The sequence below is a fragment of the Pongo pygmaeus genome, chromosome 21 (genome assembly GCF_028885625.2).
Source record: "Pongo pygmaeus isolate AG05252 chromosome 21, NHGRI_mPonPyg2-v2.0_pri, whole genome shotgun sequence".
Lineage (NCBI taxonomy): Eukaryota > Metazoa > Chordata > Mammalia > Primates > Hominidae > Pongo > Pongo pygmaeus.
Window position 1 is genome coordinate 64,932,340 of NC_072394.2, and position 12,762 is coordinate 64,945,101.

The 12,762-nt window shown below is 56.7% G+C and overlaps 2 protein-coding genes and 1 long non-coding RNA gene across 5 annotated transcripts in view; all 3 read left to right on the top strand.

The window, feature by feature from the left end:
- The first annotated feature begins 2,922 nt into the window (after positions 1-2,922).
- On the top strand, positions 2,923-3,557 carry LOC129021591 (putative uncharacterized protein FLJ44790). Its single transcript, XM_054467150.1, is given in 2 exon segments — positions 2,923-2,998; positions 3,001-3,557. Coding segments are annotated over 2 exon segments (633 nt in total).
- A 1,608-nt stretch (positions 3,558-5,165) lies between these two features.
- On the top strand, positions 5,166-6,367 carry LOC129021936 (uncharacterized). Its single transcript, XR_008496178.2, has 3 exons — positions 5,166-5,515; positions 5,624-5,729; positions 6,285-6,367. It is a non-coding gene; the product is annotated as an uncharacterized LOC129021936 (long non-coding RNA).
- Positions 6,368-8,624: 2,257 nt separating this feature from the next.
- OSBPL2 (oxysterol binding protein like 2) overlaps positions 8,625-12,762 on the top strand; it is a 56,933-nt gene continuing 52,795 nt past the window's right edge. Inside the window, exon 1 of one of the 3 annotated variants that reach the window (XM_054467987.2) lies at positions 8,625-8,785. The gene's annotated coding sequence lies outside the window, so the exon portion shown is untranslated. The remainder of the gene's footprint in view (positions 8,786-12,762) is intronic. The other 2 variants (XM_063658969.1, XM_054467989.2) reach the window with 2 other exon arrangements.

Below are 12,762 nucleotides of genomic sequence, written 5' to 3' on the forward strand. Positions count from 1 at the left end.
TTCCACACACACTCACAAACACGTACACACTTCCCCCATTCCATACACACACTCACTCTCACACTTCCCCCTCAATTCCATGCACACACACGCACTCACACTCAAACATGTACACACTTCCCCCATTCCCCCCCCACACACTTTCCAATTCCATACACACAAACACACACAGTCACACTCAAACACATACACACTTCTCCCCATTCCACACACACACTCACTCTCAAACACACACTTCTCAATTCCACACACACAAACACATACACACTTCCCCCATTCCACACTCACACACTCACAAACATGTACACACTTCTCCCCATTCCACACACACAAACATGTACACACTTCCACCATTCCACAAACACTCACTCACACACTTTCCCCTCAATTCCACACACTCTTATGCTCACACAGTCACACATACACACAAACTCACTTCCATACTCATACTCTCAACACACCCAAACACACACACTCCCAATTCCACACTCTTCCACTCACACACACTCATTCACTTCCGCACACGCACACACACTCCAATTCCACACACACACTCATTTCCACTCACACACACTAACACTTTCGCACTCACACTCACTCGTACACACACTTCCCCCAATTCCACACTCTTCTATTCACACATTCATTCACACCTCCACACACACTCCCACAATGCCACACACACTACACACTCACATTCACACTCACACACACACTCTGCCACACACACTTCCACTCACACACACAACCAGCAAACAAGGGAACAAGCTGTCCCGCCTGGGCTGTCCCTGGGGGAGCAGGGGAGAGTGCCTGGGACCGAAGGGCTTTGTAGGGCCTCACGTAGCTTTGCTTGGAACCCACCAAAGTGGCATGGGTGCGTCCTGGCTGCAGCTGGGAACCCGAGGTCCCGGGCCAGACCAAGGGCATGAGCAGGGGGCAGCGCCGGGCCTTGATGGAGGATGATGGAGGCGCAGCTCCTAGACCCAGGTCAGAGGTTGTCTTTGCAGGACATGGTGGGGCCATCTGGGCTCTCCCCACGGCCCTGGGGGAATGACGGTCCACATCCTCGGAGTGCCTGTTACCCTGGTGCATCCCCCTGCCCCCTCCCCTCCACTGGCCAACCTTGCCTGGATCTGCCTCTTCCTGGCGTCCCATCATCCTCTCACTTTTTCTGGAGTTGCTTAGCTGATCCAAGCAGAGATGTGAGTGCCCAAGGGATGTGCGGTGAGGTCATTGGGCGACTCCTCCGTCCCCTGGGCTCTGTGTCCCACCTGTGCAGCACTGGATGAGCCAGTGGTGGAAAGACCCTGGTGGAAACATCTGGGGCTCCTTGGTGTGCATCTTGAGTGCCCACCTATGTGCTCTTCTGAAGGGTGACCCCAGCCCAGAATGCCCTGATGAGGAGAGGAGGGAGTCAGAGACCTGTTGGGACATGTGGTCGTCCTCTCCCTGTGTGGCGAGGTGGGCAGATGGCTCAGGACACTTCATTTACCAGGATGGAAACCTTGCCTGCATCTGAGAGTACACTGCTGGTGCTATCTCCTTCAGGCATGGCTGGATCCAGGAGCCCGACGGCTACCATCAGAACTGGTGTCCCCACCCTGGGCTCAGCCTGCCGTCCTCTCAGGCAGCCCTTACCCTTGGCATGGCACCTCCAGGCTGACATCCCAGCTCAGACCTGGGGTCCATGAAGGGCCCAAGTACGATCTGACTGATTATGGCTACGCAATGAGTGATGCCCAGGTCCCAGTCACATGCCCTATTTGGGGCAAGAGATGGGCTCAGCCTAGTACCAGCCTACGGGTAGTTCCCAAAGGAGGATTCAGGGCTGTTCCTAGGAGATGTGGTGGATGCTGGGCAGAGCCCCGGCAATGCCCGCACGCCCTCCAAACAACTTTCCCTTGCTCTGCCTCCTCTGAGCCTCACCAAGCCCCCAGGAAGTTCAGGCTCAGAGTGCCTCTGTAGCCTGCTTAGGACCTCCATCAGCACCTAGGACCTCCATCAGCACCTAGGACCTCCATCAGCACCTAGGACCTCCATCAGCAGCTAGGACCTCCATCAGCAGCTAGGACCTCCATCAGCACCTAGGATCTCCATCAGCAGCTAGGACCTCCATCAGCAGCTAGGATCTCCATCAGCAGCTAGGACCTCCATCAGCACCTAGGACCTCCATCAGCACCTAGGATCTCCATCAGCAAAGGCTGGGTCTAGACCCCCATGGGCTCCAGGTTCCACCCCAACTCCCAGCCATCTGCCCAGACTGACCCACACCTGCTTCCTGCAGATGCCCTGGGCATTACTGAACCCCTATTTCCTGAAGCCAGCCAGCGAGTGAGAGCACCGGCCAGCATGGTCCTCCCTGGCCCCAGGGGTCTCCCAGCCCTGGGGCATGGGACTCCTGGGCAGACTGCCTTCCCCCAGCTTGTGCAGGCTGGCACCAGGCACAGGAGCCCAGCACAGGGCCTCTTATCAGCCCCTCCATCTCTTCCCCAGAACAGGCCCAGCCTGCTTGCCCGGCCTGTCACCATGCCTGGCAGGGATAGCATCACCCAGCCGGCTGTATGCAACTGCTGAAACCCCGTTGGCCCTGCTTCCAGTGCCGCACCCTCCTCGCCCAGGACAACTGCAGGATTTACCAGGTCCTCCGCACAGTGAAAATATGAGCTCCTTGCCCCAAGATGATGAAGAATTTCAAGACGGCAATGGTAGAGTGGTAAATTAACCTCAGGTGCCATGTGACAGCACAGGTTGGGTGCTGTGAGCCATGCATGAAGCTCCTGGTGGGTACAGCTCTGCCTCATGGGCCACCCCTCTCTACCATGAGCACGAGGACTGGGCTGGTATGCAGTGCCCTGCTGTGACCCCTGACACACAGACCCCTAGCCATCTCCTCCACCCCCTCCCTGACCTCTTCTCCCAGGGATGCAACTGGGGGAGCACACCTATCCCCAGAAGAACCCCAAATCTCTGGCTGGCTGTCTCTTACCCAACCCCCACCCCAGCTCCAGCCGAGGGGCAACTGTGCTGCTGGGCTGCTCCTAAGGAGAAACCAACGGCGCCACCCTCAGGCCCCCGGTGGCTGCTCAACCTGGGCCCCATCTCTGCCCCCCATCTTGGCTCCCCAGGCATATTTAAACTTTGCCCCTCCCACCCCCGTGCCTGGCGGATCCCCTGGCACTGAGGCCCAGCCAGTGGCTCCAGCCAACGCACTTGGCTCCCGCAGCAAGTTAAATCTAACCCAGCCCAGCTGTCTCTCCTCCAGCTCCCACCTGCCCCTCCCGTTCCCTGCAGGGATGTGCCCACACCCTGCCCACCCTACACGGGCCCTCAGGAAGGGTGCAGAGGTCCCCCAGGGTCCCCCACTTTCCCACACTAGGAAAGCCCTTTGCCTAGCAGCCTCTGGGGTGGGTGCCCTGCTTCCGGAGGTACCCTGGCACCCAGGGTGGGGCCGGCAGAGTGCAGCAGGTTTTCAACAGGTATTTCAAGAAGGAGCAGGAACCCATTTCCCAACAGTCAGGGTGCAGCCAGGAAGAGGGAAACTCCAGGGCCAACACTGAAGTGGCCGCTGCAGCACCACGCTGGGGCACGGAGTCGGAGCACAGCCCTTGTGCCACAGGCATGCCAGGGAATGTGTGCCAGGCGCTCTGTCTCACATCTGGGGCTGTCGGTTCTTCTGAGGCAGGGCACTCATGGGTCACTTCTGGAGATGTCCACATTTCTGGGTCTGGGACGGTCTAGGCCTGGCTGTGGGGCCATCTGTAATCTGCTTCCCATAGCCCCAAGTTTTGTTTAGGCTGGCAGTGCATTCAGCTAAAATGCCGTTATCCTACCAAAAGTGGCATAGGATGGAGTTCTGGCCAGTGAGATGTGAGCAGAAGTGCTGGGTGTGTCTTCAGGGACAGATCCTCAAAGGGAGCTGACTCATCTAGGGGGCAGCACTTTTGCTCTTCCTCTTTTCCTTCCTCCTTTCTGGTCAGCTATGCTTGTGATGGCTGGAGCATCAGCAGCTGTTTTGGGCCATGAGGTGACACTGAGGCTGGAAGCCAGCACTAGGAGAGTGATACAGTAAGGTAGGAGCTGTGTCCCTGAGGATGCCACTAGGAGAGTGATACAGTAAGGTAGGAGCTGCGTCCCTGAGGATGCCACTAGGAGAGGATAGTGTAAGATAGGAGCTGTGTCCCTGAGGATGCACGGTACCCTGCCAGCTGGACAGCGCAGGCTTGTGTCACCCGAGAGAAACATACGTTTCTACTCTGTCAAAGCCTCTGTTATTCTGAGCTTTCTCAGGAACGCAGCTCTAACCAGTCCTAAAGGGCAGGCAGCCATGTTGGCTCAAATGCTTCCCCCAGCAAGGCAGGAAGCCACTCCAGTGTCCTGCAAGAAACTTCATAGAAAAAAGGCTTCCATCCCCATATGTTGGGAGTCTGCATCAGGCCCTTCCTGGGCCCTGGAGCTTCCATGTGCACCTGAGTGGGAAGGGCTCTAGGAAGCCTAAGGTTGGGGAGGGCACCTGTTGACTTTGTTTAAATAGTGTTCTCAAACCTACTTGACTGAGGAACCCCTTCCTCCAGAAACAAGGAATTACAGCCGGAAAGGCCTCTGGGAAGGCCACCTTCTCTGCCCTTCACTGCGGGGTGGGGCGTGTCCCTGAGCTGCTGCACTCAGAGGAGCTAGGCCTGGCCCTGGGCATGCAGCAAGCACTCCAGGAGAGGCTGTGGCTGCTGCCAGCTCTGTGAGCGGGAAACTGGGGGGCCTTTCTCCCCTCTCCCCAGCTCCTCATTCCAACTGCTCTGGAGCTGTGGCCTGGGCCCCACCCTGGCCCTCTGCTCAGAAGAGCCTGTTCCCAGGCAGGTCTCAGTGCCCAGGAGTGGAGAGGGGGGCTGTGGAGACAGGTGGGGTCACCCCAGGAAGAGTGGGTTTGCAAAGCTGCAGCAGCAAGGAAGCTGTGGGGTAAAAAGTTTATAAGAGGAACACTATTTTTTCTTTTGGCAGAATTTAATGGGTGCAGATTGTTCAGGTCCCAAAGACATGGGAAAAAAAAAAAAGAGAGAAAGAAAAAGCCCTTTGCTGCTGCTATTGATAACTTGTCTCGCTTCACGTGGTGGGTTCAAAACTAAAAATACTCTCCTCCCAACAGTAGAGAAGCCAGGGCTGTCACGTTGCAGAGGAGACTGGAGAGCTGCGGTGGGGAGGGGTCAGCTGTGGCCACGTGAGGGCCAGGGCCAGGCCTCAGTGGCCAGGCCCCTCTCTGGCTGCCCAGGCTGCATCCACACAGAAGATTCCATGGCTTTCCATAAAAGAGAGTGGGAGAATGTCCTCTCTAAAGGCCTGCGGAGTGCCTGGGGAGAGGAGACAGCCTCAGCCGGGGCTCACCAGCCAGCAGCTGCCAGCCAGGCCAGCAATGCCAAGGCACCCGGCGTTCCTGGAAGCCAAGCCCTGTTTGATCTAATGGGGCAGCTGTGGGTGCAGACCCAGATAAAGAGACAAACCCAGACCCAGAAACCTGGGGGAGGAGGTAAGAGTGGAGCGGGGGAAAGGGCGGTGGGTTGTGGGCGGGACTGGTGCTGCCAGGCCCTGGGCAAGCTGCTTCTGCTCTCTAAGCCTCAGTTTCCCCATCCAAAAGGTGGGAGCAACAATCTCTCTTCCGCCTCCTTCACAGTGAGAGGAAAGGAAGCGGGATGCCATAGTTGTGGCTGGGACTGCTGGACCCCGCACGCCAGCCCTGGGAGGTATGTGGGTCATGAAATCCACCCACTGGTGACCTGCCCCATGGTGAGAGAGGGAGAGAGCTTCTCTCCTCCTTGGCTAAGAGGACAGAGGGAGGATCCTAGAAATTCTGTCAGGAAGCAGAAATTTGGTCTGAGAGCAGTGCAGGTGGGAGCAGACACCCCCCAAATCACCTGCAGGATGAGCGTTTCTCAGGCTCTAGAGAGCATGTGTGGCACACAGCCGCCAGCCCACCTGGTGCGGGGGTCCAGCAGCCACAGCCATGGGGACTCCTGGGCCTGTTGTTCGTGTGCGGATCCTGGTCCGGGAGCCTGGGTGGGGCTCTGCCTTGCGGACAAGCTCCCGGGCCAGGCCTGGTCCACCAGACCTCCCTATGCCTGGAGTGCCTCCTTGTTGTGCCTGGAGCTGTGCTGGGCCCTTCCTCATTGCAGGGCTGGGGGACTCACTTAATCTGTCTGGGGCTCAGTCTTCTCATCTGTAAAGTGGGAATGATGGCACCTGGTACCCACTTGATTGGCTGTTGCAAACATGAAACCAGATGGGCCTGTAAATCACAGGGCACTCGGCCACCATCATCATCATCATCATCATCATCATCATCATCATCATCATCATCACCATCCTCATCATCGTCTTCATCATCATGGCCCCAGCTCATCCATCTTTGTTGACTTCCCCAACCCCATCTTCCATCCTTGGAGAACTGTGCCTCTTGAATTGGCCTCGTGACCTAGTAAAGATCATGACAAAGACACCTAAGTTGGTCTCAAGGCACCCTCCTTACTACCCACCAACTGAGGGAGGATTCTTGCCTAGTCCCAGCAACTGGCCCCGGGGAGGAAGTACCCTTCCCAGTCCTGGCACGTCTCCAGCAGCGCTGGCTGACAGCAGACTACCCTTGGAGCTCAGTTACTGCATCTGTGAAGAGGAGTGAAACCCCTGTTCCAGCCCAAGGGCCATCTGAGATCACACCCCCAACCCCAAGGCCAGGGTGGATCTCCCTGCTTGGCCCTGGGGTGGTCCCTGGGCAGATGAGAGGGTCCTTCTGCCTGAGCCTCTGAGGCTGCCCTCACTGCAGAGCTCGTGGTCAAGGGGTGGGTGGGCAGGTTGGATCCCCTCAAGGGCACAGGGGTTAGAGTCTTAGAAACTTAGGGTGAGGGACATGGAGAGTGGTGGGTTTCTGGGACCCTGAGCTGGCCCTGGCAAGGCCCACAGGGGAAGCTGTGGAGCGCGGTCATCTCCGTGGCAACTGGCCTCATCGTCCTTGTCCTGGCTTGGGGGCCACATGCCTTCCCTTCCCTTTCACCGGCTGGAGTCGCTTTCTTCAGAGGTAACCATGGCAACCCCTTTGTTTCTGAGGCCTGCCCGCCCTCCTCCCCGTTCTCTCTTCAGGAGAGGCTCAGCCAGCTCTTTCCTAGTCCTGGCACGTCTCTAGTGGCGCCGACTGACAGTGGCCCACCAGTGAGTGGGGCCAGCCCCTGGGGTGGGGGAGAACAGCCCTGCTGAGCCCAGAGATGTGACCTGAGCCCCACCCCCGCCACAGAGGCCACGTTCATTGGCTCACTCATGCCCTGAAATTGATAGAGAGTACCCATGTCTGCCACGGGGCCACAGATGGGGCAAAGGCCTGTCCCTGCCTCCATGGCCCTACTAGGGGCAGCCTGGAAGTGGGGAGACAAGGCCTGAGGAGAGGGTGCAGAGGCCCAACGGGGGCTGGCTCTGCTGCAGGATGCGCTGCGGGGTCACGGGTCATCCGCCAGGGCTCTCAAGGCCACAGGAAGCCCAGGACTCTTGGCTCTACCTCAAACGGGCTGAAGCAGAAATGAGCATGTGGTTCACGTAACTGAAAAGTCAAGGAAAGGACCTGCTGAGGTGCAGCAGGGTCCACGTGACCCGGCCGTGGTTGCTCCGGCTTTCCTCTGGGCTGGCTTCATTCTCGTGCAGCCCTGTTCTCGGGTGGTGAGATGTGGAAGACTGGCCCCTTCCCTCTCTCACCTAACCCAGCTCTGGAGAGGTCTGTGGGCAGATGGGAGAGTCATTTGACTTCAGCCTCCCCTCTGGTCTGAACTCTGACCCTACAGCAAAAGTCCCAGGACTGAGCCTCTTTGGCTAGAACTGGGTCACAGGCTGACCCCTAAACCAACTGCTGTAACTACGTAGCCAGCCTGGTTCATGCCACTCCACTCACCTCAAACCAGACCCATGACTTAAATGAGTTGATGACAGGGGAACCCTGGTTTGCAAATGAAACTCTGAGTGCTCACAGACTCAGAGAGGTTAATTAATTTGTCCAAATCCACACAGCTGGTAAAGAATGCAAGCTCCAGGTCTGATTCCAGAACTTCTGGGCTTAACCATGGAGCCACTGTAGGTCAGTGGGAGTCCAAAGGGTTTTAAGTATGGTGGGGAAACGGTCGGGGATGCAGCTGGAGGGGTAAATTGGCGCTGGATTTTGGTTGGCGGTGAATGGCATGCAAAGGAGGTGGACGATATTCAGGATTTGGTAGGACGGTGGGAGCAGCTACGCCCCAGCTATCGCACGGTCCCCAGCATTTGTGGGAAAAAGCCCCCAGGGCTTTGGGTAGCCTTGCAGGCCCGCACCGCCGCCAGGACGCAGTGCACCTGAGGGCGGAGCACCCACGCCCCAGGCCACCTGACTCACTGTTTGTCAACTCTGCTCTCTGCAGCCACGCCTTTTCCTCCTTCCCTCCCTCCCCTTTTGGCTCAGGGGCGGCATAACCCCGCCTCTCTCTTGCTGTGACTGGCTGTTCTTACCGTCACTCCGCTGCGTGGGCGGGGCTCTGAGGGGGCATAGGTAGAGGCCCCTTCGCGAAAGGATTAGCATAGTCCCGCCCCCCGGCGCGAGCCTCGGGCCGGGCGCTGATTGGGCAGGCAGCGGCCCACGCGGCGGCGCCGGGCGCAGCGAGTGGCGGGCGCGGGCTGTCAGTCGGAGAGGCGGCGGGCCGCACTTCCGCCTCGGTGTCAGTGGGTCGCGGGCCTAAGGGGCGGGGGCGGGGCGGCAGCGAGCTCGGCCGGCAACAGAGGGACCCGCGTCCAGGTGAGTGGCCCCCGCCGCCGCCACGCGAAGGCCCGGGACCCCGGCGAACTGCGGGGCCTGGGCCGCGGGCTGGGGCTGGAGCCGGGGCGGGGAGGGGAGGGCGGGCCGGGCAGGACCCGGGTCCGCAGGCCGCCTCCAGCCCCGGCTCCGGCCTCGACCCCCACTGGGAGGCGCGCCCGGCCTAGGCCGCAGCCTGGCGCCCCGGGGAAACTTTGGGAGGAAAGTTCCGGCCGGGCTTGGGGCCTGGGCCTGGGTCCCGCGGTCCCCGCACCCTTCCCCCTGCGGTCGCCCGGCAACTGCGGTCCCGGGACTCCCGGCCCGGCCCCCCGAGACCCCCAGCCCCGCTGCTGCCCCGCTGAGCAGGAAGTGGGGACAGGCGCACCTGCTCGCGGCCTCGCCCTCTCTCACCAGCTCACCGGGAACAGGGAAGGATTTCGTGCGCATTTAGGGCGATCCTGTAGGTGAGGAGGGCGAGTTCCGCCGGGAGGAAGGGCAGGGAGACGCAGCTCCACTCCGACCCTGGCCTTCTTGTCCGGCAGGCCTGTGTGCACGTTGTCCCGGGGAGGGTGCCCGCGAGCCCTTGTCCGTTCCCCGGGCTCTGTTTTTGTTTTTAATTTATAAATCTTAGCAGACTACACACGGTTGAGAACTTGCCACCTAACACCTATCTTTAGTAATGTAATTTTAAGAGGTTCCTTTTTTCGCCAGTTATATTTTGGTACTCAGAAGAATACGTCTTTAGACTTTCCAAGTTTATAAGCCCAGACCAAGACTGTTAGGTCGTCACAGCACCTCAGCCTCCCCGCTACATGGGAGGACCGGCGGCGAGGCGGTGGGTGTCGGGGTGTTGCAGGCTCTCCTGGGGTGAGGGTCACCTCCCAGGGGCGTTTCTATCTGAACCGTCCTCTAGAACAGGCCCTGGCCTGGCCTGGTTCCGGCAGCTTTGGGATGACTGCCCGGGACACCTGGAGAAGGGGTCCCATTCGGTTTGGTTGGACAGAGGTTTCTCGAATGCCTGCTGTGGGCCTGGCTGGGTGCTGTGCGGCCTTCCCACCCGCTGGATGTGTGGCGAGGACAGCGGAGAGTTGAGGAGCCCGGAACTGGTGCAGGGGCCACATGCTGGGAAGCCACGGCCGTCCCTGCTGCCCTTCCTAACTGGTGCCCACGGCCTCTTTTCTGGCTGTCAGCCTCAGCTCCTTCATCCGGACACGTAGCACTTTGCTGATAAGAGGAGCAAACGAGATCATTTTCTTGTTTTATGTTTTGAGATGGAGTCTCGCTTTGTTGCCCAGGCTGGAGTGCAGTGGTACGATCTTGACTCACTGCCACCTCCGTCTCCCGGCTTCAAGCCATTCTCCTGCCTTAGCCTCCCATGTAGCTGGGACCACAGGTGCCGTCACCACGCCCGCCTAATTTTTTTATTTTTAGTAGAGATGGGGTTTCACCATGTTGGCCAGGCTGGTCTCGAACTCCTGACCTCAAGGGATCCGCCTGCCTCAGCCTCCCAAAGTGCTGGGATTCCAGGTGTGAGCCACCGCGCCCTGCCATGAAATCATTTTCTACCACAGTCTCTGACACCTAGTGCGCACCCCGGAATGCCAGTTCCCTTCCCCTTGTTGAGGAACTTTGTCGGTGGCACTTCCTCCCTGCCCAGCCCAGTGCCTGCCACAGTGTCGCCTTTTAGAATGTGGCGATGAGTGAGTGAGTGACTGAGTCTCCCTCATAGAATTTACCCTGTTTTCTTCGTGTGTCCATCTGTTAATGACAGCTCTTACCCGAGCAGACGATCATATTTAATAATGATTGTTCCAGGACTGTTAGGAGCATGTCGTATTCACTTTCTTTGTGTGATCTTCACAACAGTCCCCTGGACAGGTACTGACATTATCGTTAGTTCATTCATGAGGAAGCTAAGGAACAGAGAGGTTAAGTAACTTACCTAAACCACACAGCAGTAAATTACGAAATATGGATTTGAACCCAGGCTCCAGGGTTCACACTCTGCCTTTTAATATCAAGATTTTCATTTAACATTTTTGTTTAGAATATTCTAATCATGCTGCATTACTGTGTGTCAGAATTTCGGGATTTTGCTACATATAGAACTAATAGACTTTCTTTTTTTGTGAGCCTGAGTGTTTACAAAGCCATTTCATTTTTTCTGAAATAAAGTAATTTACCGTTTGGCTATTCAGGATTTTGCCAGAATACCTTCCCTGCCACCCAGCTCCTTTGTTACTGGCAGATTCAGTGGTGGTCTCTGTGTGAAGAGGGAGGACTGAGGGGCATGGGTGCTGACAGGCGTGCAGTCCAGACTCTGAGGTCTCCGTTCTGAGTTCAGTTCCAGGGGACTTCACACACTGCCTTAGAGTACACACGTAGGACATTTTTCTTCCATGCCTCGAGTGCATTGAGAGGGTCAGACTCTGCTGTGTTCCACATGTTAATGAGGGGTGCTGTTTGAATGTGAAAAAATGCCACTTGACTTTCATCCCAGTGTCTCTCCTCTGTGCCCTCCAGGAGATGCCAGCAGATGGGTCTCGGATTTTTTTTTTTTTGAGATGGAGTCTCGCTCTGTCGCCCAAGCTGGAGCACAGTGGCGCGAACGCGGCTCACTGCAAGCTCCGCCTCCCGGGTTCACACCATTCTCCTGCCTCAGCCTCCCAAGTAGCTGGGACTACAGGCGCCCGCCATCACGCCCGGCTAATTTTGGGTCTTGGATTTGTCCTTAAAGCTTGCTCGACTTTTAAAGTTTTAGCACATTCAGCCAATTACAAAAGTGACATTTTGTATAAGGGAATTGTTGACACATTTTAGGTTCTCATGCTGTCTTCAAACAGGGAAGCTGCCGTCTCCTCAAGGTGATTTCTTTAGTGTCCCCATGCAAGCCATGTCTTGTCTGGCCGTGCAGGCGCAGCTGGCGCCATGCCTTCCTGAGTCACAGCATCTTTGCGAAGGTGGTGCGCCGGACCAGGGCTCTTGGGTCCTGGGTGGGTTCCCACTGGCTCCTGCCTTCAGTGTCTTTGCCTGTAATACGGATTATTGTGTGGAATCTGTGTGAAAATATAACATCAAGTGTCTGATACGTTGTGGGTGCTTGGGACACCCTTGGCTCCACCACCACCACCTGCTGAAGCTGGAGCCACTCAGCAGTGCAGCAGCCACACCCTCAGGTGTCCCAGGATCTTTTTATGAGTCTGCCCCCCACTTGAATGGTCACTTATTCAAGAGTGACTTGTTTCAAACAGAACATAGCTCTGCCAGGCAAGGGTTTTCTCGGCTTCTGTGATGAGGGGCACCTGTGTGTGTGGTGTCACTGGTGGTGTCGGGGCCTCTGTGGGCAGTGCGGTTGGGTGTGGGCTGATTTTCTCCTAATCATTGTCATACTTCCTGTTTGGGTGTTGACATTTTGTTTAGTGTTTAGCACAGATTGTCAAGTACGAGGTTTAATTCCAAAATGTAGTACATTTTCAAGTGGATTTATAATCTTATCTACACTGAATGGAAGTCAGTATTTGAATATGACTGATTATTAAAAAGGACCGAAGTCCTGAGTTAATATGGTGGGTTCTGGTTTGATAGTTTAAATGCACTTTCCACATATGCTAGTTGATTTGTAAATCTGCTGTCATTTTTGCTTTTTCAGAGTGTTCTTGCTAGTGAGTTTCAGGCATGGTGTCACGGCCTCTCAGGCTGCTGGTTTGGGCTAGGGTCCCACTGTGGAAGCGTGGCGGTGTCCCGGCCCACCCCTGCAGCTCTTGATAATAAACATCTGTTAAATGGTTCACAGCACTGTTTCCGTGAACTTTTTGGCACTTCTTTCCTTTTCCTTCCAGATTCAGAAAAGAACTTGGGATCATTTAGCAGAATGTCACAGCATCCACGTTCTTTCAGCTGGAGCTTCTGCTGATGCAAATCCTGTGACCTCTGAGTTGAGCTGAGTGGTGGAAGTGAGCTGTTAGAAGGGACTGGATCTG